This window comes from Eriocheir sinensis, chromosome 33 (assembly GCF_024679095.1).
Source record: "Eriocheir sinensis breed Jianghai 21 chromosome 33, ASM2467909v1, whole genome shotgun sequence".
Classification (NCBI taxonomy): domain Eukaryota; kingdom Metazoa; phylum Arthropoda; class Malacostraca; order Decapoda; family Varunidae; genus Eriocheir; species Eriocheir sinensis.
The window spans coordinates 6,076,714-6,103,677 of NC_066541.1; the positions used below are offsets into that span (position 1 = coordinate 6,076,714).

General features: G+C 41.3%; 2 protein-coding genes across 2 annotated transcripts; one reads left to right on the forward strand and one right to left on the reverse strand.

Annotated features, from left to right (window-relative positions):
* Window positions 1-501: 501 nt before the first annotated feature.
* Window positions 502-22,124, forward strand: LOC127006623 (bone morphogenetic protein receptor type-1B-like). Its single transcript, XM_050876737.1, has 9 exons — window positions 502-666; window positions 11,684-11,871; window positions 12,318-12,523; window positions 13,011-13,137; window positions 13,580-13,772; window positions 14,226-14,523; window positions 14,649-14,810; window positions 15,146-15,305; window positions 17,359-22,124. The coding sequence occupies exons 1-9, from the start codon at window positions 576-578 to the stop codon at window positions 17,485-17,487; spliced, it is 1,554 nt and encodes a 517-aa protein (XP_050732694.1). The 5' UTR covers window positions 502-575; the 3' UTR covers window positions 17,488-22,124.
* Window positions 22,125-22,638: 514 nt separating this feature from the next.
* LOC127006619 (uncharacterized) lies at window positions 22,639-26,078 on the reverse strand. The gene has a single exon (XM_050876731.1). It carries the CDS (start codon window positions 25,991-25,993, stop codon window positions 23,966-23,968), a length of 2,028 nt encoding a protein of 675 aa, XP_050732688.1. The 5' UTR covers window positions 25,994-26,078; the 3' UTR covers window positions 22,639-23,965.
* Between the last annotated feature and the right edge of the window lie 886 nt (window positions 26,079-26,964).

Below are 26,964 nucleotides of genomic sequence, written 5' to 3' on the forward strand. Positions count from 1 at the left end.
CTTTACATGTCTTGCAGCTAACAAAGGTCGCCAATACTGGCAGTAAGCATTGGTATGTGGGGTAGGACAATCGGAGAACCGGGAAAATCTTGTTTTGACCTGCTCAGCAAACAAGTGACCTCACGCAGCAGGGCGAGGTCAAGTAGGAGCTGTTGTCAGTGCTGTGCTGTCTGGTGCACGATAGCACATTTTTGTGTGTAGACCAAGCTCCCGGGCAGGGCTGGTAAGTGCAATTCATCTCTCTTCTTAAGGGCGATTTGAGTCTTGTTGAATTTTCTCTATTGCCCTTCAGTCGATCGGTCATGTGAGCGGCCTGCTGGGCGGTATTCGGGAGCAAAGTTGTTACATGACATCAAGTAACGAAAAACAAACTTGCCGTAATAATCTGGCTTTCCTCAGTGGGAAGGAACTCCTCCAAAACTCATGGTTGATGAGGGCATTGAGGGGGAAATAGGGAAATGATGGTGGTGGTGGAGGTGCCAAGTCGCGAGTGCCAGTGGCACTGCGGTACGACAGTTTGGGCGGCTGGACAGTCTGCTCCGCGAGGATCTGTCGTCACTGCTCCTCAGTGAAAAATGGCCGCCATGGCCCCGAGTCCTGGAGGAAAAGCTGATAGGTCCGGGGCGATTTTATTGTTATTGTGTCTTCTAGTCGCATGTGAAGGAGGTGAGTAACTCGTAAAGTGTTGGGCTTTCCGTAGACCTGCTTTTCAGGCGTGTCGGCCGTGTTGCGTGGGAAATAAAGGCATTGTTTACATTAAGCCTCCTAGGAGCCACCTGGGGCTATGGGCCCCCTAAATACAGAGGTGTTTGTGGAGCCGTGGCTCTTTGCGGACGACAAGCCTCGGCCTGCATTGAAAAGCGGCGCCCATCGTAGTGCGTCCAGCCAGCACCACACGTTACCAGGGGCTGGCGGGGACGAATGTTCCTGAGGCCAATTTCTCTAACTGGATTGTGGCTCGTTTTGATATGTCAGGCACGTCATGAAAAAACAACCTCTGAACCCCAACACGAGGCGCCTGGACACGTAATTAGTTTAGGTGACCCCAGGGGCAGGAGGCATAGCAGAGAAGCGAGGTTCGGGCAGCATAGCCACAGTACAGGGGCTGGTGTGGGCTTGACTGGGGAGTGCAGGACGAAAATATAGCCAAATGGTTCCTGTCTAGACACACCTCACTTGGGTCACTCACCTGGCCAACACTACTCAGACATGTTTTTCAAGCACACTGCTGCACTCTGTTAATGTTGTACATGTTTGATTGTTATGCTGAACACTGTGGTAAAATATTTAATCATTGAATTATATTTATTAATATGACTTGTGGCCTCCCTTGTGAATCTTGATCACTCTACTTTCATTCCAGCACTAGGGGACCCTCTATACATTCCAGATTTTCTTAAATAACACATGTTCTATTTATTATCCATGCCCCTGCTTCCCTTTAAAATTCACAAGGAGTACTCTCCCTACCTGCTGCTTTTTTTCTTAATCCTTTTTCACATACTGTTCAACCACATCCTTGCTTGTTTTATCATCCATAACCCATGATGCCATCCATCTTCACTTCAGTCTTGCTCAACCCTTTTGGTTCATTTACTTCATCTACTTCAGTGTCCTCATTCAGCTTCATCCCTACCAAATCATCATTAAATCTCTCAATCAGCTTTTTTTGGCTTCCACCTCCTATCTTTACTCCTTTCCTCGAACTTCCTCTCATCGCTCATTCCAACTTAATTCATGCCAGTCATCTTATGGTCACTTGGAACATCAGTCAGCCTTTCCTTATCCACCCACATATTATCTAGTATGTTTTCTTGCATGCTCATTCACTAGTTTGTAATCTATTGCATACCCATTCTCTCTCCCTACCCATGTCAAATGTTCCTCTGCAATCTTCACTTTAAAGTTCATCCTACTTTTGTCTATAAATATGAACAGCAGTTGTCTGTTTACCTTCTGCTCCCAAGATTTCATTATGCCTATTCATGTCTCTCATTAGTATTATCCATTCCTTCTCATTATCTTCAATTATCCCTCTTAGGATCCCATACTTCCATCTGTTATCCTATCTTGCTTCTTTTCCCCCCAGTCATGTATACCTAACATACACACAGCAGGAATCATTCAACTTTACACTTGTGCTCCATGTAGACTGTCATTGTCATGTCTTCACTCATTTCACATGTTCCTACATTCAGGATCAACATAGAAATGTAGGCAGGCTCTGTTGATGCTGCCTACATCATGTCCATCTCCAGACCTACCCCATTCCTCAAAATCACTCCTCTCCCACCCTTCTCTATTCATTTACTCCTTTTTTTTTTATTCCTAGTCACGCTGTAACCCATCCCTTTTATGCTCATTCTTTTTCATAGCGGTTTCACTCTCCCCCGTACATCTAATCCCCAATCATTCCATTCACCACGCAAATCTTCCAATTTTTCCCCTCACGCTCCACCCACGCGCATTTACAAATCCAAGCCAGACAATTTTTTTCTTCTCTTACGCTCATTAATTTTTCATACAAGTATACTTCCTTGGTTGGGGTCGTCCCCTTGTCGAGTCTCGCCATCCCTCGTCCACACAACACTAAGCTTGCATTTATCCACTCACGCAGTCGTCGTCCAATCTTCTCATACTTAGCAGCATTCAATTGTTCTGTCTTTTGCATACATGTTTTGGTCTTAACACTCCGTCCATGGCCAGGTAACTCGTGTTTTTTTCTGCCTCGACCTGTTTATTTTCATTCACGTGTCTTCCGTGCGGATCTTTGTCTCTTGCCTCAGATAAACGTATTTTCATCCTTCTCGGGTCTCCTAAGAACTTAAACCACTGCCACATTAATGCCCTTTACATTTGTCTGTACTGCTGTCACAAGTTATACATCTTATAGTCGAGTACCTTCAAAACCATTCCTCGCGCAATATAGTTTATGATCACATCGTTTTCACATGCTTGTCCTTGTATTGATAATGAAATGTAAAAGTGATGATGTTTTTTATTCATACACAACCATGGTTATCATTACAAGGGAACGGAAAACTTCATTTTTATAGCCCAAAGGTGACCTTCGCAGAGAGACGGGTGTGTGCTCTTTCCCGTGTGTGTGTGTGTGTGTGTGTGTGTGTCCACCAGCACTTGCCTCAAACTCAGCCCAGGGCGACCATTTCAGACCATTAAGTGGGCAGTTATCGAATTTCATCTTGCCATTGTTACCCTCGAGGCTAACTGACCACTGGGAGGCAAGTGCCGCGCCCAGAACCACTGACGAGTATACCGACCAGTCGCAAAGAAGTTATTGAAAAAAAAATCCCCCCATTAATTTGCATTGCCACCCTCGACGTCACAATACGAGTAGTACATCATGAAATTAGAAAGTTTTCTTTTTAAGCTAGCTAATTAATACGCATGGCTTTGGAGCTACAGGAAGTGACTAAGCTTGGCCGCTTTACGTATCACCAATCATCATCGCAGCAGCTTGTTACGTGTTTTCATTTATCCTCGTGTGGGCGGGCATGCCGTGGGGTGGGTTGAGGAGCAGTATGGAGGCCTGTGAGGGGCACTCAGGAGAGGTTTGTAGCTCCGGGGGAGAGCGGGCCGGCAGGAAATGGTGTAATTGGAGCCTGTGTCGTAAACGGTCCACTTGTTGGGGGTAACAGAGTGGTGGTTGTGCCCCCTGCCCGCCACGGCGTGCTCCTGGTCCGCCCTCCGAGAGCCGCTACTGTCCGCCTGCTCTGAGGGCTCAAGAGGCATCACCACCGCCTTGCTCAATCCCTCCCTCACACAGTAACTCTCTCATTTACTACCTCTCCCTCTCCTCACCTCGCTTACTGAGTCCCTCTTACTTCTAACTTCTATGCTCTTCCGTTCGTTCGGGCCTCCTCTCCACGTTTTCAATCCCCTCTCACCCACCAACTCGCACATTTTCCCTTCTATCACTTCACCTAATGCCTGCTGAAGCCCTCCTTTCAACTCCAGTGATCTGTACTCTATTGGTTTTCCTCACACCTCAATTACAGCCTGTTCAGCCCATCCCTCCCACTGCAAAACTCCCATACAATAAATTTTCCTCCTGTCACTATCTACTGCTTGCTCAATCCCCCTCTCACCCCTCCCTCTTACCAAACTTTCCCTCTCACCTCACCTACTGCATGTTAAATCCTCACTACAATGCTCCCCCACTTATTACTCTCACTTCAAAAATCCCACTAAAACTTTCCTCCCCATTTTATTCAATGCCTGCTCGATCTCTCAAGGTAACGCTTCATTTCTTAGAAACTTGCCTTTCTCACAGAATGACTTTATTTTCCTGTTTTCACGTTTGTACTGAATCCGTCTCGCAGCAACCTCTTTCCCACTCACTAACTTGTCTTTCCCTTTCTTTGAATAGACTTTTACTTCTCGTCTCATGAAATGGCTTTCTTTTTCTGTCCACGATTGTAGTACTGTATCCCTCTCGCAAAAATGCTTTCCCACTCAATAACTCGAGTCTTTCACTCTCAGAATTGCTATACTTCCACATTCATGATACACGGCGTTAGGCCCGGATTATACTTTGTTTTGGGTGCCCCAAGGCCCCACGTATAGAAGGTGTCCTGTTAGGCTTACCCAAGGCTCAGGTTCCAAGGGCGATATCCCATTCCATGATTTTAACTGACGTTTAGGTCTCTCTCTCTCTCTCTCTCTCTCTCTCTCTCTCTCTCTCTCTCTCTCTCTCTCCTTTTATCCTTATTGAATGTTCAAAGAAGTGTTTACACTGACAGTACCGTACAATATTATTATATTTATATTGTTTGATTACGTTTACGTAAGTACTTCCATAGTCGTGTAGTTTACAGTAAGGTAGGATTTCGTGTTAGTAATGCGTTCGAGACTCAGTATTGAAACAGTAGAAAGGAGTTTGCACGCCAAATATCGACCGATTACTTTTTTTAAGCGTTACGAAGTATACAGTGATGCATGCAAATGCATACCTACGCAAATGTTGTCCTAATATGGTTTCTTCATAATCGAGTGTGTTTAGAGGTGTTAGCCTCGTGCCAATGTTTTTGTTTCACTGACGTCTTGAAAGGAAGAGTTAAGCACGCGGATTGAATAACAGCATTCACGGTTCCGCAGTACAAGAGCCATTATTCCACAATTCCCTTGGGTTGGGCCTGGCGCCAGATTGTATCGCGTCCGTTTTAGCGATGTTGATCTACGAACTAAGGCCACTGGGTTAGCAAATGCCATATCAACTTGACGTTAAAGCTTATAATTGTGATGCACTAATAATTCTCAAGACCTTCCCGATGATGATGTATCTGAAATTGTGTTGATGTAATAGACATGAAGACTTGCAAGTTTTAGTGGAACTCGGACACGGTTTGTGGGCAGAGCCGACCTGTCGTCATTTGCCCATCGCCTAGCTGCCAGCCGCACAACTAACACATGGTTGTTACTTACGAGGTGATGCCTGTAGTTGACCTGTCCATTGGGGTATGATAAGATAACCACTGTACTAGTATAAAAAATAAAAGCCGTCCTTCATTAATTATACTTCTCCACAGTATCAGGAACAGATCGTCTTCACCTGTCGCCATGAAGGGCATGGGGCGCCTGTGTGACGCCTTGCACACGCGAGGTGCCAATACGCAGAATTTTTGTCACCGATGTACAGGCGTGCGGCAGTGAGCGAGTAGGCTTTTTATCGTCGGGGATGTACAGGCATTCTACATGAAGACTACCATGCGTGTTGTAAAATACATACTCCTTGCCTCATGTTTGCGGGCGAGTCCGGATTGGCGCAGGGAATGCGTCGGGGCGTGCCGGAGGAGGGAGGGAGGGAGGCTGCTGGCTGAATGTAATAAGGGCAGAATAGGGTTTCATTGCCTTTGATCGATGTAGTTATTGGTTGAGTAGACTCTGAATTTGTAAAAATAGAGGGAGAACTTTTCACACACACACACACACACACACGCGCGCGCGCGCACACACAGTCACAGAGAGAGAGAGAGAGAGAGAGAGAGAGAGAGAGAGAGGGAGAGGGGGGGGGGAACGCATACCGTGGCAAAGTTTTCATTTGCACATATTATATATTTTTTAACGCGTGAAAGTGGATAGCTTGTCACGTGTGATTGGTTACACACACACACACAAACACCTCTTAAGACCTCTTCTATTTACAAGGATCCGTTTTAGATCACCGATCTGGCTGGAGGACCCGTGTTCTATTTACCACTGAGATCTGGATTCTCATGATCTGGGTGATCCGGATCCGATCTGCCTGATCCAGAGGCCGAGGTGGGTTGTAGCAGATGACACCCACGTCCAGCTCTCACGCGGTTATACTCAGCATCTCCAACTTTATTTCGAGTATACAACCCAAGAGCGGCTCCCATAATGAGTGAGGAGCATATAATAAGATATGATGATGTTGCAGAAATGGTTTTGTAGGCAGTAAAGATGTCAAATAGAAGTATTACACAACTAAATTTTGGGAGATATACAGGCCACACCGACGTGAGCAAGTCCTCATTATCGTCGATCTCTGGGTACTGCCAGGACCTCACACACCCCATCTGGTTACTGTCCCCCCTTGCTCAAGGGGGGACAGTAACCACTCCTAGTCTACGGAAAGAATCCGGCCTGAGCGGGTCTCGAGCCGCCGCCTGTTTGGCCGTGAAGCCTTGCAGCGCGGAGCTCTGACCGATTGAGCTACCGGAGCGGTGTGTGTGCTTTGTTTTGATCTGTTGCTCTGTGTTTTACTCACCCAGAGCGAATCCAGATCAGATTCAGATCCGGGCCAGTGATATAGAGCTGATCAGTGTTCTAAATAGTTTCATGCGTTGTTCCACACGCTTTTAGGTGGAAGGGTCAGCCGTAGGGGTGCGGACAGGTCCTCCAGACCAAGATCAAGAGAATAGACCAGGTCTTTTCACGCGCAGGTTTTGACGTCATCAGAAGTATGATAGAGAGCAGGCGGAGAATAATAAGGTAAACGAGATATTTCATGGGATACTGAAACATTTTCAGTTTTCGTGTGTGTGTGTGTGTGTGTGTGTGTGTGTGTGTGTGTGTGTGTCACTTGCTCACTCTCATACTCTCTCGCACTCACACACTCACTCACACTCGCACACTTACGCTCTGACACTCACTCACTCACACTCTGACACTCACAGTCACTCACACTCACACTTACACTCTCACACTCTCACTCTCTCTCTCTCTCTCTCTCTCTCTCTCTCTCTCTCTCTCTCTCTATATATATATATATATATATATATATATATATATATATATATATATATATATATATATATATATATATATATATATATATATATATGTGTGTGTGTGTGTGTGTGTGTAATGAACCTTCTTATCCAAGTATTTCTGGACATATTCTTACTCGCCACAATCACCCTCTTTTGAACAGTTCTCCTGTCCACCCTGACACCCTCTGTAATACTTTAACCTCTTCAACCCAGTCTTTTCTTACCCCTAGCTGCCCATTAATTGTGTGACTGCTTCAGTTCCTTAATCCTAAATACTAAAGTCACCCATCGAAATCAAAGAAAATGGAGCACACGGGATGCATCTACTCCTGTGGTCAGGTGAAAACTGGTGGGTAGGTTTTAGTTGAATCAGTCTGAGGGGCTACAGGTGACGTCAATGCGCAGAAGAGGAAGAGAAATCTGGTGCGAGGTTGAGAAGACCTGGTATATTCTGTTGATCTTGCTCTAGACACCTCGATCTTGAGGGTACTACCTGACGCCGTCGCAGAATGGTTAAAACTTATATGTACATTTTGAAAGTATTATAAAATGTATTGTTACAGAAACATTCAGGTTTCGTGCACATTGTCATACTATAGTTTCTCTGAGAATACCTTAAGGAAAGATATAATTGTATTTCTTTAACATTTCTGCATTGCATCGCACGAACGTCATTTGTCAATAAAATCACAGACTTACTAATTTCTTTCATTTCATCTGTCCACCAGCAAAGCGGGAATTTTCATGGATGTGGCACCTGGGCATTTCTAGTTCGTGAATACGTGAAAATCAACTGTTGTGATAGACATTCATGCTTATTTTTCAATAATATATTTGAATGTTTATGTATACCAAAAACAACTCAGTCGTTTGCATCGATAATCTAACATACAAGCACAGGAAGATGGGTATTGAAACAAGAGGCCCGTTGTGCTCCATATACCTATACCATGACGGGCTGGGGCCGATTACCAGAAGATGGCGCCACTTTAAACACTTGCCTGCGCCATGACGGGCTGGGGCCGATTACCATCCAGGCCCCTCAGGCAAGCCTGCCGTCGCTATAGGCGTACACATAAAAAAAAAAAAAAACTTAAATCTGCTTGCGTCAACAGAATTTAAGGTGTCACGAGGTCAAAACATAGTGTATCGTTGCCAGCAATATTATAATAGGCTCAAAGTCTATATATTCCAATACAAGTCACTCTGCCTTCAAAACTGCGACCAGCACGCTCAGGGGGCGGTTTGGGGCAGAGCAGCGGGATGACGTCACGAAGCTGGTTCACGGGTGACTAAAGTTGCGGCCGTGTGTGCACTGTGGATGTGCATTCTCGTCTTTCACCGCGCATTCAGGCAAGCCACTGACGAAAAAATATGCCTTTTTTATTGTGCTATGCGTGACTGTAATTACAATGCTTACAAACGGCGGTGTGGGTTGTGAGAGGGGGCATGTTGAAGTGATTTATTTAAATTAGTCCGCCTTTCTTCGTTTTCTCTAAATCTATTTTTACATTACATTATAGTTTGGCTCCAAGCAACGTCACGCATAAGCCACGCCTCTGCCGTGTCTCCTCCCACAAAGCTGCGTATGACTTGACTTGGTATATATTGACTTTGAGTAGGCTATTGAAGGGACGCACGGATCGACACTCCGCCGTCACGGCGAATGTTTGGAGGCGATTTTGACCATATGTATATTTTTAGCTCGTGATGTACCCTACAGGCCTTCACCATCAGAATCAGAAAAGCATGCAGATTTAGGATCTGTGCTTATAAACGTGATGCGACGAAAACCAGCTTAGTACTAAGGAGTTGAAGGGAAATAAGTGCAAGAAAATATGCATTCCCTTCTTCATTTAACTCTGATTTTTGTATGTGTGTTTACATTATTATTACAATTTTATGCTATAGTCGATCGAATCTAATTTGAGCCCTGTGGCTTGGCCCGGGAAAAAACCCATTGCTTATACATCTAGCGATGACCTGCACATGGCGATTTGTCTGACTGTTACTCTGTACATTATCTAGTTCCGGAATATATATATATATATATATATATATATATATATATATATATATATATATATATATATATATTATATTATATTATATTATATTATATTATATTATATTATATTCTTAATACGACTGGATGGTGTTATGAATGGCTTAAGATTTGAGGGAAAGACAACGACTCTGTAAACCTTCCATTTCACTTGGCAACGTGGCTCATGCGATGGCGCCGCACCATTCACCCTTCCGCCACTTCTGGCAACGTGGCTAATGCGATGGTGCCGCACCAATCACCCTTCCGCCACCACGGAAGACTGACGTAGGTCTCACTCTCGCGTCCTGCACAGCCAAGCAAAAGATATTATATATAACGTAAATAAGAGAGAGAGAGGGGGTGGGGAGGGTAGCAAGCTCCTCTGAGGAGAGTGATGGGGTGATGTGGCATTAGCGCGGCTCAGGGGAGCCGTGCCTAAAGGCTCAAGTTAGATTTGATAGACTTTAGTGTGATGCAGAATTTTCTCAGGAAGATGATGGTGGTCTCAGTTTTTCTTAAAAATGAATGTTGTGGTCAGGAAACAGGGTGGGAGTGAGGTGTGTGAAGTCGTTGGTTTTGGATGAACTGGGCACACCCACGGCCGCAGGCCGGCGTCACTTGGAGGGCCTTGGCGATCAGTCTAGTCTGTGCAATAAAATCTCAAAAGAATGTAAAATACTATTAAAGTGATAAAAATATATAGAAAACAGTAAAGGAAAAATGCAAGTACAAAATGCAAACCAGTGTTGTGTGCCTGTAATTTCACTTGGCTGAGGATTATTGAGTTAATTACCGCCATTCAATAGCCAGTTTTAATTTGCACCATTCATTAGTCCAGTTTTAATTTCCACCATTCATTCCAGTCTTAATTTGCACCATTCAGTACCTCATTCCGGTTTTAATATGTACCATTCACTTTCCAGTCTTAACTTGCACCATTCACTATTCCAGTCTTAACTTGTACCATTAATTATTCCAGTTTTAATTTGCACCATTCATTATTCCAGTTTTAATTTCCACCATTCATTATTCCAGTTTTAATTTCCACCATTCATTATTCCAGTTTTAATTTCCACCATTCAATATTCCAGTCTTAACTTGTACCATTCATTATTCCAGTTTTAATTTCCACCATTCAATATTCCAGTCTTAACTTGTACCATTCATTATTCCAGTTTTAATTTCCACCATTCATTAGTCCAGTTTTAATTTCCACCATTCATTAGTCCAGTTTTAATTTCCACCATTCATTAGTCCAGTTTTAATTTGCACCATTCATTATTCCAGTTTTAATTTCCACCATTCATTAGTCCAGTTTTAATTTCCACCATTCATTAGTCCAGTTTTAATTTCCACCATTCATTAGTCCAGTTTTAATTTGCACCATTCATTATTCCAGTTTTAATTTCCACCATTCATTAGTCCAGTTTTAATTTGCACCATTCATTAGTCCAGTTTTAATTTCCACCATTCATTAGTCCAGTTTTAATTTGTACTATTCACTATTCCAGTCTTAACTTGTTCCATTCATTATTCCAGTTTTAATTTATGCCATTCAGTATTCCAGTTTTAACTTGTACCATTCATTATTCCAGTTTTAATTTATGCCATTCAATATTCCAGTTTTAACTTGTTCCATTCATTATTCCAGTTTTAATTTATGCCATTCAATATTCCAGTTTTAATTTATGCCATTCAATATTCCAGTTTTAACTTGTACCATTCATTATTCCAGTTTTAATTTATGCCATTCAATATTCCAGTTTTAATTTATGCCATTCAGTATTCCAGTTTTAACTTGTTCCATTCATTATTCCAGTTTTAATTTATGCCATTCAATATTCCAGTCTTAACTTGTGCCATTCATTATTCCAGTTTTAATTTATGCCATTCAGTATTCCAGTTTTAACTTGTACCATTCATTATTCCAGTTTTAATTTATGCCACTCAGTATTCCAGTTTTAATTTGTACCATTCATTATTCTAGTTTTTATTTGTACCATTCATTATTCTAGTTTTTATTTGTACCATTCATTATTCCACTTTTAATTTGCACCATTCATTATTCCAGTTTTGATTTATGCCATTCAGTATTCCAATCTTAACCCGGTAGCAGCGACGGGCCAAATTTGTGGCTTCACCGTGTAGCAGCAACGGGCCAAATTTGTGCCATGATATTAACCACCCAAAATAGATGATACATAATCTGATCACAAATAGTTTGTGTGAGGGGTGATTTTTTCTCATTTTTCTCGCTTGGAGGGACCACTAAGAAACATGATCCCTGCTGCTACTGGGTTAATTTGTACCATTCATTATTCTAGTTTTAATTTATGCCATTCAGTATTCCAGTCTTAATTTGTATCATTCATTGTTCTAGTTTGGGGACTTGTGTGCTACTGTGAATTGAGCTGCCCTGATCCTCATGTCTTCAACGGCACTTGCATCGCAAAGCCCAATTCGTTCTGCTTCAGTGCTATCAGTACAGTGTTTGATGAGGAGACACATGAGTGGCGGGATGAGAGGACCTATGGCTGCCTGGGCTCAGATGAACTCGGCTTTATGCAGGTTGGTGGTGGTGACTGTCAGTGGTATGGTTGCTGCCAGCCAACTTGTTCCCTGCTCCCAAGACTATGTTGTCCCAAACCTCTTATATGGGTGGATGTTTTCATGCTTTTAAGGTGGTTATTTATTCCCAACAATAGTATAAATTTGATTTGGCCAACAGCAGTGACACCTAGAAGGGAGTGGGGATGAGAGAACAGGTTGTCTGGCATTGTCTGTTGTGGTGCTGGTATTGGCAGCAGACATGGGGCGATTACTTATGTTATGTAATCGATTACGATTACTTGAAAAACTGTAATCGATTACGATTACCTGTTGTTCCACTTTTTGTTCCCCAGTCTCAGGACTGTTTGTTCAAACTCCAACGTTCAAAGATTACCTGCAGAAAGACAGATAAAAGTAACTATGTGTCACTATCTCACACTGCTATTCAATTTTTTATCCCTCAGTGTCAGGCCTATTTGATCAAACATCAACGCCCAAAAAACATCTCGTGCTGCAATGATGCAGACAGGTGCAATGCGGCCCTACGGCCAACGCTGAATATCATGAAGGAGCCAGACCCCACCAGAAGCTTTATGGAGAGCATGCTTCTTGTCACCTTGCCACTTACCTTTGTGGCTGTCCTGGCGTTAATCATGAGCCTGTGGTTCAGGTAAGTTTAAATGTTTCCATGTATATATTATTCTTTCAAACATAGTCCATGAATGCAAACTCCAGGTATATGGGCATGTGGTATGTTACCCAGCATTGACCCTGCTCACATGGTTGTATCTGAAAAAGGTAACCCTGAGTGGAGGAGGTCAAAGGGGGTGGCCACAAACTTTGAGGCTAGAGAAGGTCAGTGGATACTGCTGGGAGATACTTGGTATGGGAAATGTGCCTGCATGGAGACTTGCTCAGAGGAACCTCCATGGATGGCATCAGTGTATGCCCCATTCATTTATCAATTATTTAAAACTTTGTATCACATTACTGATATAAAAATGATCAGTTTAATCTAATTCCATGTAGTGGTGAATATTTCTTCATATGAATTACTCTGGCATTGAAATTCTCTATATATTTGCTAATATTAAGAATAAACGGTCTGAGTCTGCTTTTCTTGAAGAGCTGCAGCCTCACTTTGTCTCCATCACCAGGTTTCGTCAACGAGAGTCAGATGCCAGGGCATACTGCAAGCCCAAAAACCTCTTCATGGGCACCAGTGAAACCCTCAGTGAACTAATAGAACAGTCATCAGGCTCTGGATCTGGCTTGCCCCTCCTGGTGAGCATTGCTAATACATTGAATAACTTTAAAAAAAAAAAAAAAAAAAAAAAAATATATATATATATATATATATATATATTTATATATATATATATATATATATATATATATATATATATATATAAGTTTTTGCATATCATAAGTAGTTTTATTTTCAAGTAAAACTAGTATGTTGATACAGTATTTTGAATGAAATATATGAACGAGCTTTATTAGATAGTTGTATATGTGGATTCTGAATAATATAATGTAGTTTTCTTATATAAAGTATGCAAATATACTAGATTGTACCTGTAGTCAAAATTATGTGATGTGGAAGTTAGTGATTATGAAGTCTATGAGAGAGTTTGATGTAGCTATACAAAATGTGGTCTGAATTCTGTAACAAAAATTCACTGGACTTGGACACTGAGTGATGTTCTTTTGGGTGGTGGTGCAGGTCCAACGCACTATCGCCAAGCAGATCAACTTGGTGCACAGTGTGGGGAAGGGCCGCTACGGGGAGGTGTGGCTGGGCAGGTGGCGCGGGGAGAAGGTGGCCGTCAAGATCTTCTTCACCACGGACGAGGCCTCTTGGTTCAGGGAGACAGAGATCTATCAGACAGTTTTGCTACGACATGAAAATATATTGTGTAAGCTGTTCCCGATGAATTCCTTACTTCTCTTTTGTGGAGTGTGAATAGCAAAAAATATGTTCTCTGCCTCTTCTTATTTGTGAAGTATGGACGGATCAAATCCAGTCTAAAAGAAAATCTTCCAACTACCTGAATACATACAACCTGTAGAGTGCTAATCTCATGTTCATTGTTGCCTTGGTGGTGAAATATTATTAATTCTTGTGGATGCTACAGCTAGGGGTTACATGCATCACATACAAGGCTGAATCTGTTATTTTCCCAAGTATATTCAGCATTTTCTTGTTACAATGCAACTTTCCTCCTTCAGGGTACATAATGTTGAAGTTGTTATTTTAGTGAGTAAGCTGTATATTCTTGTCAACTTTTTTTTATCGTCCCAGGTCACAGCTGTCATTTTGACTAGTCTAGTTGTTTTATCTTTATCGCAACACATCTTTCCTACCACAGGTTACATTGCTGCTGACATCAAAGGGACAGGTTCCATGACACAGATGCTGCTCATTACTGACTATCATCCGCTGGGCTCCCTTTATGACTGCCTGCAGAACACTACACTCAACTACTACTCCATGATCCGCATGTGCCTCTCTATAGCATGCGGCATCTGTCACCTCCACACAGAAATATTTGGGACTAAAGGAAAGCCAGCAATAGCACACAGGGATATTAAGTCTAAAAACATTCTTGTCAAAAGGAATGGTGAATGTTGCATAGCAGACTTTGGGCTTGCAGTGAAGTATGTAAGGTAAGAAGATTTGTGTTACTGTAGTATTTTATAAGTGTTCAATTATTTCATATTTTGGTTTTTTATATTTATGAATGTTGTATGATTTATTATTATTATTATTATTATTATTTTTTTTTTTTCAGTGAAAATAATGAGCTTGACTTTGGCACCAACCCAAAAGTTGGCACCAGACGGTATATGGCTCCAGAGGTCCTCAGTGAAACAATAAACATGAGCTGTTTTGAATTCCTCAAAAGGGCTGACATGTACTCATTAGGACTGGTCCTGTGGGAAGTTGCAAGGAGGTAAGTGTGCTGTTAAAATTCTCTTGTATAAAGTTACTAAAATAATATTTATTACACATTATTGTGCAATGTGGAACTTATACAGGGTTGATGTGGTGCATGCAGAAGTTATATGACATACAAATATAGGAATGCACATATCAGTTCTGCTGCTATATCAGAATGAGAGACAAGTGGGTATCAGAAGGAGGCAGGCTGCATGAAGTGGTGTGAAATAGAATTGGAAGACTGTTTTTAATCCTAGAGACAACAGTTTATGCACATCATAATCTGTTGATGAGCTAATCAAGATAATGCCTAAGCTAGATATTGATGTTCCATATTTTTACTCACAGATGTGCCAGTGAGAGTGGAGGCAAATATTTATTGGTGGATGAGTACCAGCTGCCCTACAGTAACCTCGTCCCACCTGACCCGTCCTTCGATGACATGCACGAGGTGGTGTGTCAGAAGGGCTTGAGGCCAGAGATACCCCTGCGCTGGCACTCAAATGAGGTGAGTGGCAATGAAGCACAAGAATTTCTGCTCTCAGGTTGCTTATGCCATTTACTTTCTTGCCTCAGCTTATCAATAGCCATCCTTCCTATTGGAGAGGGGTCCTACACACAAACTGTGCCTAAGAAGGTTGATTTCTCTAATCCTTTAGCAATTATTAGTCTAGCAAAAATTTTATACTTTCATCACAATTTTTTTTTCAGGCCTATCTATTTCTGGTGTAGCAGAGTCACTGTTCTACTCCTTAACCTCTTCAGTCTGGTGACGTATCTATACGTTATACCATAAATAGTATACTATAATAAGAAAACAGGGTTTTAACTTTCTGCGAGTTGTCATCTTCAGAAAACTGTTGTGAAACAAATGTATATATGCAGAAACCTGAGTGACAGAGGGGAGGAAGTGTTGTGTGTCTGTAATCATGATGCAGTGTGGAGGGGAGATGAGTCTCTCTATCTCTCTCTCTCTCTCTCTCTCTCTCTCTCTCTCTCTTTTTTTTTTTGCTGAACCCACCCTGGGTCAAAGTGGTTAACCTATAAACAGAGATAATCTACAGCACCTTGTTCCATCCCCCTATCTCTGTTGTTCATTGGTGATCTTACCAGAGCAAACTGTTCTATCCACTCTTATGCTGATGACCAGTGGTGGGCACCGCTACCCGAAAAGTTAGCTTTGCTAACTGGTAATCCTCTGTAGTGTGGCAACTAAGCCTGATGGGCGAGCCTCCCATAACTCACTCTGCGAGTGTGGTACCTCTTTGGCCGACTGGTTAAGGAGTGGCTCTCCTGTCTTGCTTGTCGCGGGTTCGATCCCCGGAGCCGGCAAAACCTTTCCTTGTCTGGATTAATTTCTAGTGTGTTTCGTTATAAGCGGTGGTCGTGTTGGAGTATAGAAAAGATAAAAATTCTGGCATTTCACCATTAACTAAAAGGTTAGCTTCGCTTACGCTAAACTGATAAAGAAATTAGTGGTTTGGTTTAGTATTTTGGCTCTAAAACCCTTAAAAACAGACCTAGTGACCTGAAATTCCAATATGCTGTAGCTTAGGAATAGAGCTTTCCAGAAAGGTATAGCATGCCAAAATCAGATAATGATAAGTTTATTTCTTGTCAGGTGGAATATATCGAATTTTTGTTATTAAATCCCGAGTTCAAAGAGTTGGAAATGGAAGATGCATTACCCTAAAATACCAAAAGGTTTCCCTAACAATTGTCGAATTACCCTACTTTAAGGCATAATTTACCCAGCAGTGGAAACCCTGGAATTATTGTGCCATGTGTCTCAGCTGGTGCTGTGTCTGCCCACAATGGACAAGAATAAACCTGTCTGAATTTTTAGTGAACTTAAAGTTAGTGGAAGAGGAACTACATTTAACGGAAGCTAATTGGTCTGCTAACTGTTTCCACAGTTAACGAAAATGCTGATCAGCTAATGAAAAAGTTAGCTTCGCTAATTAGCGGATCCGTGCCCACCACTGCTGAGGACTACTCAGCATTACTGCACATTTTTCAACACAAGATCCTTACATGAGGAATTACATAATTAAACTATGAATGCACACTCCTGCTGCTGGTATTTCTAATACAGGAGTTAATCAGTATCTTCATTCATTCATCTTTATCACTGGTTAAGTATGGAAAAGCCTTCCTTTGTCTATACTTTATTCTTCCTATGACTCTGATGCCTTCAAATGGGAATAGCATCATGATAATCTCTCCAACTGAATCTAAGCCATTTTGGGGGGATTACTTCCTGTCCTCTGTTTGCAAGAGTAGAGCAGTCCCATAGCAGGCTTTTTTCTCTTTCTGTTTCACCTTTGAGCTGCCTCCTTGTAGTACAATGAATAATGAAGTTAGGAGTGAAATTTTATGGTCATGGTTGTTGGAAACATGTAGCTAGATATGCAAACATATGAATTTTGCTTCTTCTCTCAATTTCAAGAGAGATGCAGCAACATCGTTTTTTTTTTTTTTCCCAACTAGAACCCCATGTTGAAAGTGTGCCATGCATTATTAGAAGTTATATTCTATTGAACATGAGTTTATATCAACAGGTACTGAAGACCATGAGCAAAGTGACGCAGGAGTGCTGGCATGCCAATCCTGCTGCACGTCTTACAGCGCTCAGGGTGAAGAAGACACTGTCCAAGCTTCATGTTCCTGATGGCACCAAGATTGTCTAGTTCAAACAGTATCCTAATAAGGTAGGGCTCAAGACAGAAAGGGACTCTTGGCAAAGCACTGCAAGCCAAAACGAGTCTAGCAAAGATGTGTGCCTTTTGGTTCACATCAAAATGTGGAGGAACTTTTCCTTCAAGTCGGTTTAGCCCATGAGTGACAGAGGGAGATAATAAAGGGGAGGGAAGTGAAGTGAAGTGGTGAGCAGACTTATTACCCTCCTACAGACTTCCTGCTGGTCCCCATGGCTGGACTGGACATAAGTGCCTGATGTGTGGTTTAGTGCATGTGTGAGTGTGTGTGTGTCTGTAACCGTAGAGTGAACCTAACAAAATGGTATGCATTATAATACTTTTGTAGAGTAGGGCATTTTAGTGGATTAGGACATTTTATGGTTTTCAAAAGAATGCATTCATGTGATTGAGCAGGTGCAATGGACAGCATTGCAAGCACCAGTTAAACATATTTACATTAACCATATGATGCCAGTTCTTTGTGCATCACTTCACTGGTTGTGGCAATGACTGCTGCCATTGTTACCAGCGTTGTTTTGTCTTGGCCATCATAAAGTATGCTGACCATCACATCTAATATATTGTCCTGATGTCTAGTGCTTTTCCAACAAGTCATATGAAACGTGCCATTGGTTTATTAGGTATATTTATAGCAATATTATGTACCATCTAATTTAGCCATATCAATTACAGTCTTCCTCATCTATTGGTTAGTGTTTTTAAATATTTAATGTGATACATTATCAGTATGTTTAATTCTTTAGCAAAATTTTCCCATTTGTAATGCAAGCTTTACAAATATGTATTATTAGTTTCTTGAAAGTTACCTCTTACTCAATACAGTATATTTTATAAACAATAAGCTTAAAGGATTATGAGGGCCAATAATCAAAGCACAACCCCAAGTAAGATGATTTAGTGACTCACTCACTGCCGCCTTCACAAATGAAGCAGCTGCAGGAGTACATACACAGCAAGGATTAGTGCTGCCTCGGGGCACTGAACAAAGGGAAGAAGATTAGTACCTGTACCTGCATTGAATGATATTAAGGGTTAATGATGGAATTTTCTGTGTGTGTGTAAGCAAAAATTATCCCGTTTCTTTACTCTGGATGGCCTTAAAAATATGAAGGGATACTCAAACATTTGTGTTTTGCCTTAGGTATTTATGTGCCTTTTGATTTTGTAACATTTTCGCCACTGGTTTGATTGGTGAATGATAAAATTATATAATTTTAGTTATGTTGATTTGAATGTTAAAATAGTTAATTTATAATTTTGCCTTGACGTTTACTTTCACATTCTTGATAAGAAAACTTTGTGCAACTTTAGGGAAATAGGTATAGTCCACCCTTTGAGTCTTATGAAACAAGTCACAGGTACTTGGGAGATCTTAACTGTCCACCTTCCTGAGTTCATCCACACAATACAGATACTGTTTGCCGAGGCCACAGCTTAGGGAAGTTTTTATTTCACTAGTAACACAAGATATATTACCATGTATTTATTATTTTAGTTTTTTGCACACTTAGTTATATGACAGTAATAATGGGTGTTTGGGGTTGCCATGAGTATTTCTGAAGCATTAACTTGGTGATTCTATATGTTGATATCTGTCTTGTCACATGTTATACTTAGCAACACTGGTTTCTATTATCACTGACCCTTTTTATGTTTTCTATGTCTCACATCTGCATAGCTCTGATGCCTGTCTGTTGAACATGCATTGTCGTCATTTCCATGTTGACCATCAGGTATTTCAATTCTTTGAAACTAATTAATGCATATCATTTCCATAATCATTTCTTAATTTCTTGACTAAGGTTGTATGTTTAAGTGTCCACAAAGTTCATTTAGCACCTGTTATTAATATTAACAATGTAAATTGGTAATGCAATTCGCTAGTTTCAGTTTCGAAATATTTATCCACTATTTTTAATACACGTAGTTATATCTTATTAATATCAGTTTTGTCTTGAAACAGGTTAGCAGGGAATTCATGCATATTGTAGTATGACTTTGTCTTTGCAATGTTTGTCAGTTATTCCTCCTTCCTGCATCTGAGACTGTGTGCCATAGCTTCTTACTTGCCAAACATTGTGCCACCAAAGGAGTATCCTGGTTACTGATATGTTTGTTGCTTGCACAAAAATATTTAAGGTATTACATTTATTTAGGAATTGTGAACTGTTGATCAGTAGTATATTGGTATTTTAAGATTATTTTAGAAAAAGGTAATTGCTGCTGTGCAGATTTTCTTTTATTCATAAAATTGCTTTTATATATTCACATACACCATTACATTTTATAGCTGACAAGTTTACTCTATTGTTATGATTCTCTTAGTTTTAAAATTTTGGACAGCTTTCAGGTATAGTTATCTTAGTGGGGAGAGGAGATTAAATAGATATCCTAAATGACTTCATATCAGTGGTTAAATGAATTAATTAGTTATCTATTTTTAATTCTGGACTCCCATGTCTGGCAGCTTATAATTTCTGTAATAATTCTGCACCTCTGTTCATCTACTATGCAATATTTAAACATTCATAATCATGTAAAAAAAAAAAAATTTTTTTTTTTTTACAATGATTTGCAAGGCAATCAGAAACAACCATGCAAATATTTATATTATGCACCAAACAGGTACACCCCTTTTGGGAAGGTCTTATCTTTGAATAATTTTAATCATTGGTGGCCCTATATTGCAGAGAGGCAGGGTGGGGGGAACAAGTAATGTGTTTTTTGTAAATTATTCTAACTTTGTATTTGACATTCAAGACAGACTGAATTGTGCAACATGCTACAAAGTTTCAGGGCGACTTGTCCGTAGCAGCTGAATAACTGGGTATAGGATGAGAGTTTTGGACTTGTATCAGCAGTTGAAATCATTAATTCATTGAACATTTTAGGTTGCTTTGTGAAGTTTTAGCCATTAACACAGCTCAAAATCACTCATTACATGTAAATTTATCTATGTTTCCTTGTTTAATGGGCCATGTTGTAACTTAATCATCAGCAACAGGGAATGAGCATGTCTTTTTACATGTGTTTGTACAGTACTTTGATACCCTATTTAGTATAACTTTGTACATAATCATCAGAGATTTAACTGTAAATACTTTATGTCATGATATTGACTTATGACAATGTAAACAGCATATTTACTAATGCTTTTTTAACAATTTTACAAGGGCTTTTCCTCAGTGTACAGAAATATATGATATGCATTACTACAATCTATGACAAACTGAAAGATGTCTAAGTGTTTCTTGCCAGATTGTGTTCAGTGAGTTGTATTCTGCTTTGTTGAAACACGCCGAGTGGTGGGATGTGAGGCAGCCATGCTTAATCAGTTGGGTTGTTAGTATGGTTTACTAAAATGATGATTGGAGTGGTATGAAACTTAGTTTTTGTTAAAACGAGACACTTCATAGAGTAGAATGCAACACAGGGTTCCTATGCTTAATGGTTCACTGACACTTTTATTTTGGGATGATAGGATTTTCAGTGCCTTGCAAAACCAGCTTGGTTGAAAAAAAAATGGAATGTAGCACTTGATTAAAATATTTTGACTATAAATAATTAACATTATTGTTATGGACACAGTATAATTGATGGGAGAAACAGTGGATAATTACATCAACCACCTTATTAATTCATCGGCTAGGCAAGAGTCAGGGACGCAGGCAAGCTTTCTCGCTACAGTCAGGCACAAGTACAAAGTTGTTCTTCAGCTACCTGTGTTGGTGTCACTGAAAGACAAAGCAAAGCACAAGGCCAAAGAAAATTAACTACTACTTAGAAGTGATGTAACAATACCAGTGTATATTGTGCAAGCATAAATCAAGGAACCCAACCAAAACACAACTCTTGTATAAGGTAGTCTTTCACAATTTTAATTTTTACACAGCCATCAGCTTAATTTGACCATAAGTGCCATATTTTTATAAATTTAGCTAAGTTGTTAGTCATTCATCATATCTCATTACTGTTAGCACCACGTTTTGTAGTTTATTTTCTGATTGAGCATAGAAAGTGTGGGCTACCAAGTGTGTCTCCTTATGGCTTTTTCATACAGGTAACATTATATCAGATGAGCAGCAGACTGACCTCGACATATATCAAGAGTAGTTCTAGAGTTTTCTTTTTTTTAATAATAGTGCCTTGAGTATGTCACCATTGTTTTCTAACATTTCTAAGGTTTCTTTTTGTAAGAAGAGTATTAAGCTTATGTACAAGTTCTGTAATACTTTCCCTGCCAGCAGCAAATCTCAAGCACTGTGTGTTGGTCACTTTGTTGCATGATGTTACCAAGGGAGGAGAGGCAGAACAGAAGGGCAGGCGTGGGCCGGGGCCCCACTAGGGTGTCTGCTGGTGATCACCTCACACCAGTCAGGGGTCAGGTCACCTGCTGGTTGCAGTTTTCAATTTGCTTAACATATCAGTTCCTTCATCAGAAATATATTTTTCATTCCTTATCAAAGAACTTAATTTTGTAAGATTAATTTTCAACTTCTAGCTGATTACAAACTGTGTTTGTATAAATTACTGTATGAAAATGTTATATTTCAGATCATACTCATGAAGGCTATAATTTTTATATTAATAAAAATTTTACTGGAAAATTGTGTATTCTTTGATAAGAGGATTTGTGATTTGTCAGGAACTATGCACCTTTACCCCATACTGTGGGCTGGATGGTAGGAATCAAGCCCACCCTCTTCACATTTAAACCACTGTGCTCAGGGACAACAACAACATGAGGTAAGGCAGGAAATGTGAAGAGTTCATCTAGTATATGTGATTTAGAAAGCAGTATAAAGGCAAAGTCAGGATCTTATGACAAACTGCTTCCATTCCATATGTTCAAATGAACTTGCCAGGGCATCCAGGCAATCCTAATGGACAGGAAATTCAGTCTTCCAGTAAGAATTTATATTATTGACAGCAATGCTAGATGGTAAGTTATGCTGGAATCCCCTGAAGCCACAAGACAAGGTGTTCTTTGTTTACAGAATTAGGAAGGGACTTCTCAGTATGTCTGATACAGTCCACATTAGAGCTACAAGATCTTTACTGTAATGTGGTGCACTTTGCATGTCCCAAGGCACCATTTTCATTACAACAGAAATATAAGAATCTGGAATGTTTTATGTTTACTATGTAAGTTAGTACAAAGGGAGCAGACTTCTTATAAAAAGAAAAAAAATATGTACATATTCAAATACAGTAATAACTTAAATGTAAATACATCACTCAACATCATATAGAACCCCTTGTATTGCATAAGCAGGATGGAAAAGACTAGCCAGTTTTATTTAATCTGTCCACTCATAGAGCGTGAATTTTGGGAGATGTGGCACAGGCAGCTCAGGAGTGGTTAAAAACTAGCATGTCCGATATCATTGGCTATGTGTGATAAATATTCAAACTATTTCTAAAGTAATATATTTGAATGTTTATTTATATGTACAAAGAACCCTCACACATTCTCATGTAAATCCCAAACATGCTGATTTGAATCGATAATATACCATACAAGCACATAAAACACTAAGCTTGTATCAAACAATCAAGTCAGATCATATGTGAATGAACAATGGGCTTTAATTAATAAGTTTATCTCATTCCAGGTACAGAAAAAGGCATCCGGTTCTGTGCGAGTAAATGAAAGTTATTTCAAGAATTCATTGAATGTAAATCACATGGGTAATATTGGTAGCATGAAACATCATTGAATGTGATGCTGTGCTATTTCTAATAGTGCCTATGTTTATCACATGCAATAAATAATTGAAATACCTTTTATTTGCACTTACAGAGGCATATGATTTTTCATGTACGGTACCTGAAATGAGCTAAATAATTGTAGGTTTTAAAAGGCTATCATTTGTTCGTGTATGATCTGACTATAGGCTGTTTGATACAAGCTCGGCTTTTGTGTGCTTATGTGGTATATTGGTGATGCATATCAGTATGTTTGGGATTTTTGTAAGAAAGTGGGAGGGTTTTTTGTATACATAAACATTCAAATATAATATTGCATGAAAAGGTTGAATATTTATCACAACATTTGATTTTCACTCAATCCTGAGCCAGCAATGCACGTGTGCCACGTCTGCACTCCCAAGTGGACAGATGGAATGAAACCAACTAGAGTTAGGGAGGAAAAGATTGCCTGATGAAATGGGCCACACTACACTTTCTCTCACCCTGTCACTCACGCCCTGACATGTGCTGTGATCACATTAACACTAAAACTGTATGATACTTCACAGTCCATCAAGGTTTGAGGTCTATTAGTAACATGCAAAATAAGCTATACAAATGCAAAATACTGAAGTAAGCATAGCTCCTTCATTTTATGACTCACTCAAGAATGACCAGATAACATACAAAAGTATTGGTATAAATAAATAATTACTTAAAAAAAGTTCATACCCTCAAACAACCAATGATATAAGAATTATTCGTTGGATGCAAACTTCAGCTTCAGTGTGAGAGCATTCTGTTCCCGGATGTTGGCATCCTCTGGGTACTCATATGCCTTCTGTGGATTGGGCAGGTAAAAGGGGTAGATGAAGGCTGTAAAGTAGCGGCCAATGAGAGGGTTTTTAATGTGTTGCGGCTGGTGTGCATGACGGAGATTCTCTTGTGCTAAATACCGAGCTGACCCGCCATCAGTCAGGACACGGTAGAAGGGCTGGTCAGTGCCATATGCCAGCCCTGTCTCGCCCATCAGCACTAGGGTGTCTTCACTCTCAACACACATAGAATCCCAGTCATACACCACACACAAGTCACCTCCACGCTGCTCCAGCACCTCCCCAACAGCAAACTGAACTTGCCAGCTCTTGCGGTCAACTCGTCTCTTCTGCACCATCTCCCCACCAGGCCAACCATGAGGCCAAGGAACACTGGCCAGGGGGTTGAGGCTGGTGTAGCTGGCCAACCCTGATGAAAGGAGGGACTTCAGTTCTGTCACTCTGGTCCGAGCACGCTTGTCCACACTGGCTAGCATACGCAGGAGGTCTCGCATGGTGTTGGGGGGCTGGCCCATGCTACGGCGGAACTGCAACAGCTTCTCCAGGGTGAGTTTGGAGTTGATGCGCAGGAGGATGCTGAGGTGGAGGATCTTGCCTTGTGTCTGGTTGCTGCCAGTAACCCTGAGAAGCTGGTTCATGTAGTGGTAGAGGCGGCTCATCTTCCAGTGCTCCACGTGCTGCCAGGCAGTGAACAGAAGGCGGATGGGCTGGTTGTAGGTTTCCTCATCCAGCAGGTCATACAGAACTGGCTCCCCCGCTTGCCAACGCTCTCCCTTCAGCCAACATTCTGTTAGGAACACCACCTGCTGAAGGATAGCCTGACACATCCCCCGGGCATCCACAGCCTCACCTTCATGCCATTCCTCCACCACCACTGACATGGATGACAGATCTTTCTTGCACAGGTCACAAGCATCCACATACCCACTCATCCCATCCTGTCCAATATAATAGAGTTTCCAGGTGGCCAGGACATGATCGCTGAGGGTTCGGTGCAGCACGGCAAGCACCCCAAGACGTCTGGCCACACACAGTTCAATACCCAGGAGGAGTTTAGAGCTGCCTTTGCGGTGTTGCAGAACATAGTCAATGCAGTAGTGGTCTGGCTCACTCTCACACAGACTGTTGTTAATCCTGAATCCAGATTTGTGCTTCAGGACATGATGCACAGCCTGGAGGATCTCAATGCAGTGCTCACCCCGCATGAGACTCGCATCCTTGCAGGTTAAGTCGTCTTTGGCAAACGCTTTGCTGATCACTGGGTTGTCTGGGTAGGCCTGTTTTATGTGTTCAAGGGTCTCCTGGGCCAGTCTGTTGAGGCAGGCCAGCACAGCTTTCTCATTGCACATCTTTGGAACCGGTCGCAGCGCCACTACCACCCACAGCAGCCCCTCCTCGCAGTAGCTCCCTAGCGCCAGGAACTCCTCCCACTTGGTTTTGATCACCAGGCGTTCGTAGGTGTGTCTGTGGAGTTTGTCTGCATAGTACTTCAGGGTGAGCTCCATGCACGGATTCCCAGAGTTTAGTATATTGTGACACTCGTCCAGAACATAGTGGTTGTTGGACTCTCCTAGCGCCTCGGAGAACAGGTTTTCGTAAAGAGCTAAGGCACGTCTTGGGATGTCTGGCCACTCGTAGTCATGGTACATCGACCACACGAACGTCCGTGACAGGGCTAGGATACACTGAATTAGTTTTTTCTTACACCGATGTTGCGCTATGTACCTCGCCTTCCAGTCCTTCCGTTCTTTGCTGAGGATGTACTGATACGTGTAAGGGTACTGGAAGCTGAATTTCGATCTCCAGAGTGAGTTTCTTTGACATACGCCATTTAGGTATTTGCAGGCTAAGGAACAGCTTAAAATATTTTCCACAGTGACACACGGGTTGCTTAGTATCCTCTCCAGCACCTCGTACGGCAGCCTCTCGATTGTCACCTTCTCTTCCATGCTGGGGAGGTGAGGGGCAGAAACACTGGCGGCAAGCTAGTGCTCCCCCTGCCCCATCTTGCCTTGTGTTTACATCTTCTTCTTCTCCTTCTTCTTTTGACCTGTTCCGCTTTATGTCGCTTCTTAGGTCCTCCTTGGTTTTTCTTTACATTTACTACCACCAGGATCGTCAAATTACCAATGGAAATGCTCTAAACTCCTGCAAAAGCCGTGTCATATGAATGTGCGGCGCCGAAATGTTTAAAATAAGAATGCGGCCCCCTGCTGGGAGATTCGTCTTTTCATTCAGCAATAGATTATTTTTATTACTATCTCCTTACATCAATTTAATAGTCTATATGTATCGAGAGTGGCTAAATAGGGAACTCTGGCTCGGTGATTATTATTCATGTGTATTGGTTTGTGTGGAGAAGGTACGAGTCTAATTGTTGTTGTTGTTATTGTTGAGTTTGAAGTAACAATAAGAATGCGTAATGAAGTATCTAAATGTAAAGAAGTAGCGAGGAGGACCTAAGAAATAATACATAACGGAACAGCTCAAAAGAAGAAGAAGAAGTTTGAAGAAGTGCAAGTCGCCGGGGAGCCTGAGCTGAGTCAGTCTCTATACATGAACAAGTGAATCTCAGCAATAGTGTCACCAGGAACCGATGTAGCGATAGACCACTACGGCTGCACGGCATGGACCTCCAGACAACACTAATAGGTAAGTAATTTGTTAAGAGAATGCCGTAAGCCACCCTTTTGTTGCCTCCTCGCCGTTGCCTCCACTGGCCGCCATCACCCACATGTTCACTGAGCTTGTAGTCCTAAGTATTTTTGCAGAATTATCGAGTGTATGGGATCTTATACCTTGTTCCAACTACGTCATATTTCCAAGCACATAGCAATTTTTTTTACCCAAGTCCAAGCACGAGTATGATTGCATTCACGTCTGTACTCAGTGATATTGCGGCAACGTGTCCCAACACTAC

Coding starts and splice junctions, on each gene's coding strand:
- LOC127006619 (XM_050876731.1), bottom strand. CDS start 25,993: ATGGAAGAGAAGGTGACAATCGAGAGGCTGCCGTACGAGGTGCTGGAG.
- LOC127006623 (XM_050876737.1), top strand. CDS start 576: ATGGCCGCCATGGCCCCGAGTCCTGGAGGAAAAGCTGATAGGTCCGGG. Junction 13,138..13,579: donor GATCTGGCTTGCCCCTCCTG/GTGAGCATTGCT, acceptor GTGGTGGTGCAG/GTCCAACGCACTATCGCCAA. Junction 15,306..17,358: donor TGCGCTGGCACTCAAATGAG/GTGAGTGGCAAT, acceptor TTATATCAACAG/GTACTGAAGACCATGAGCAA.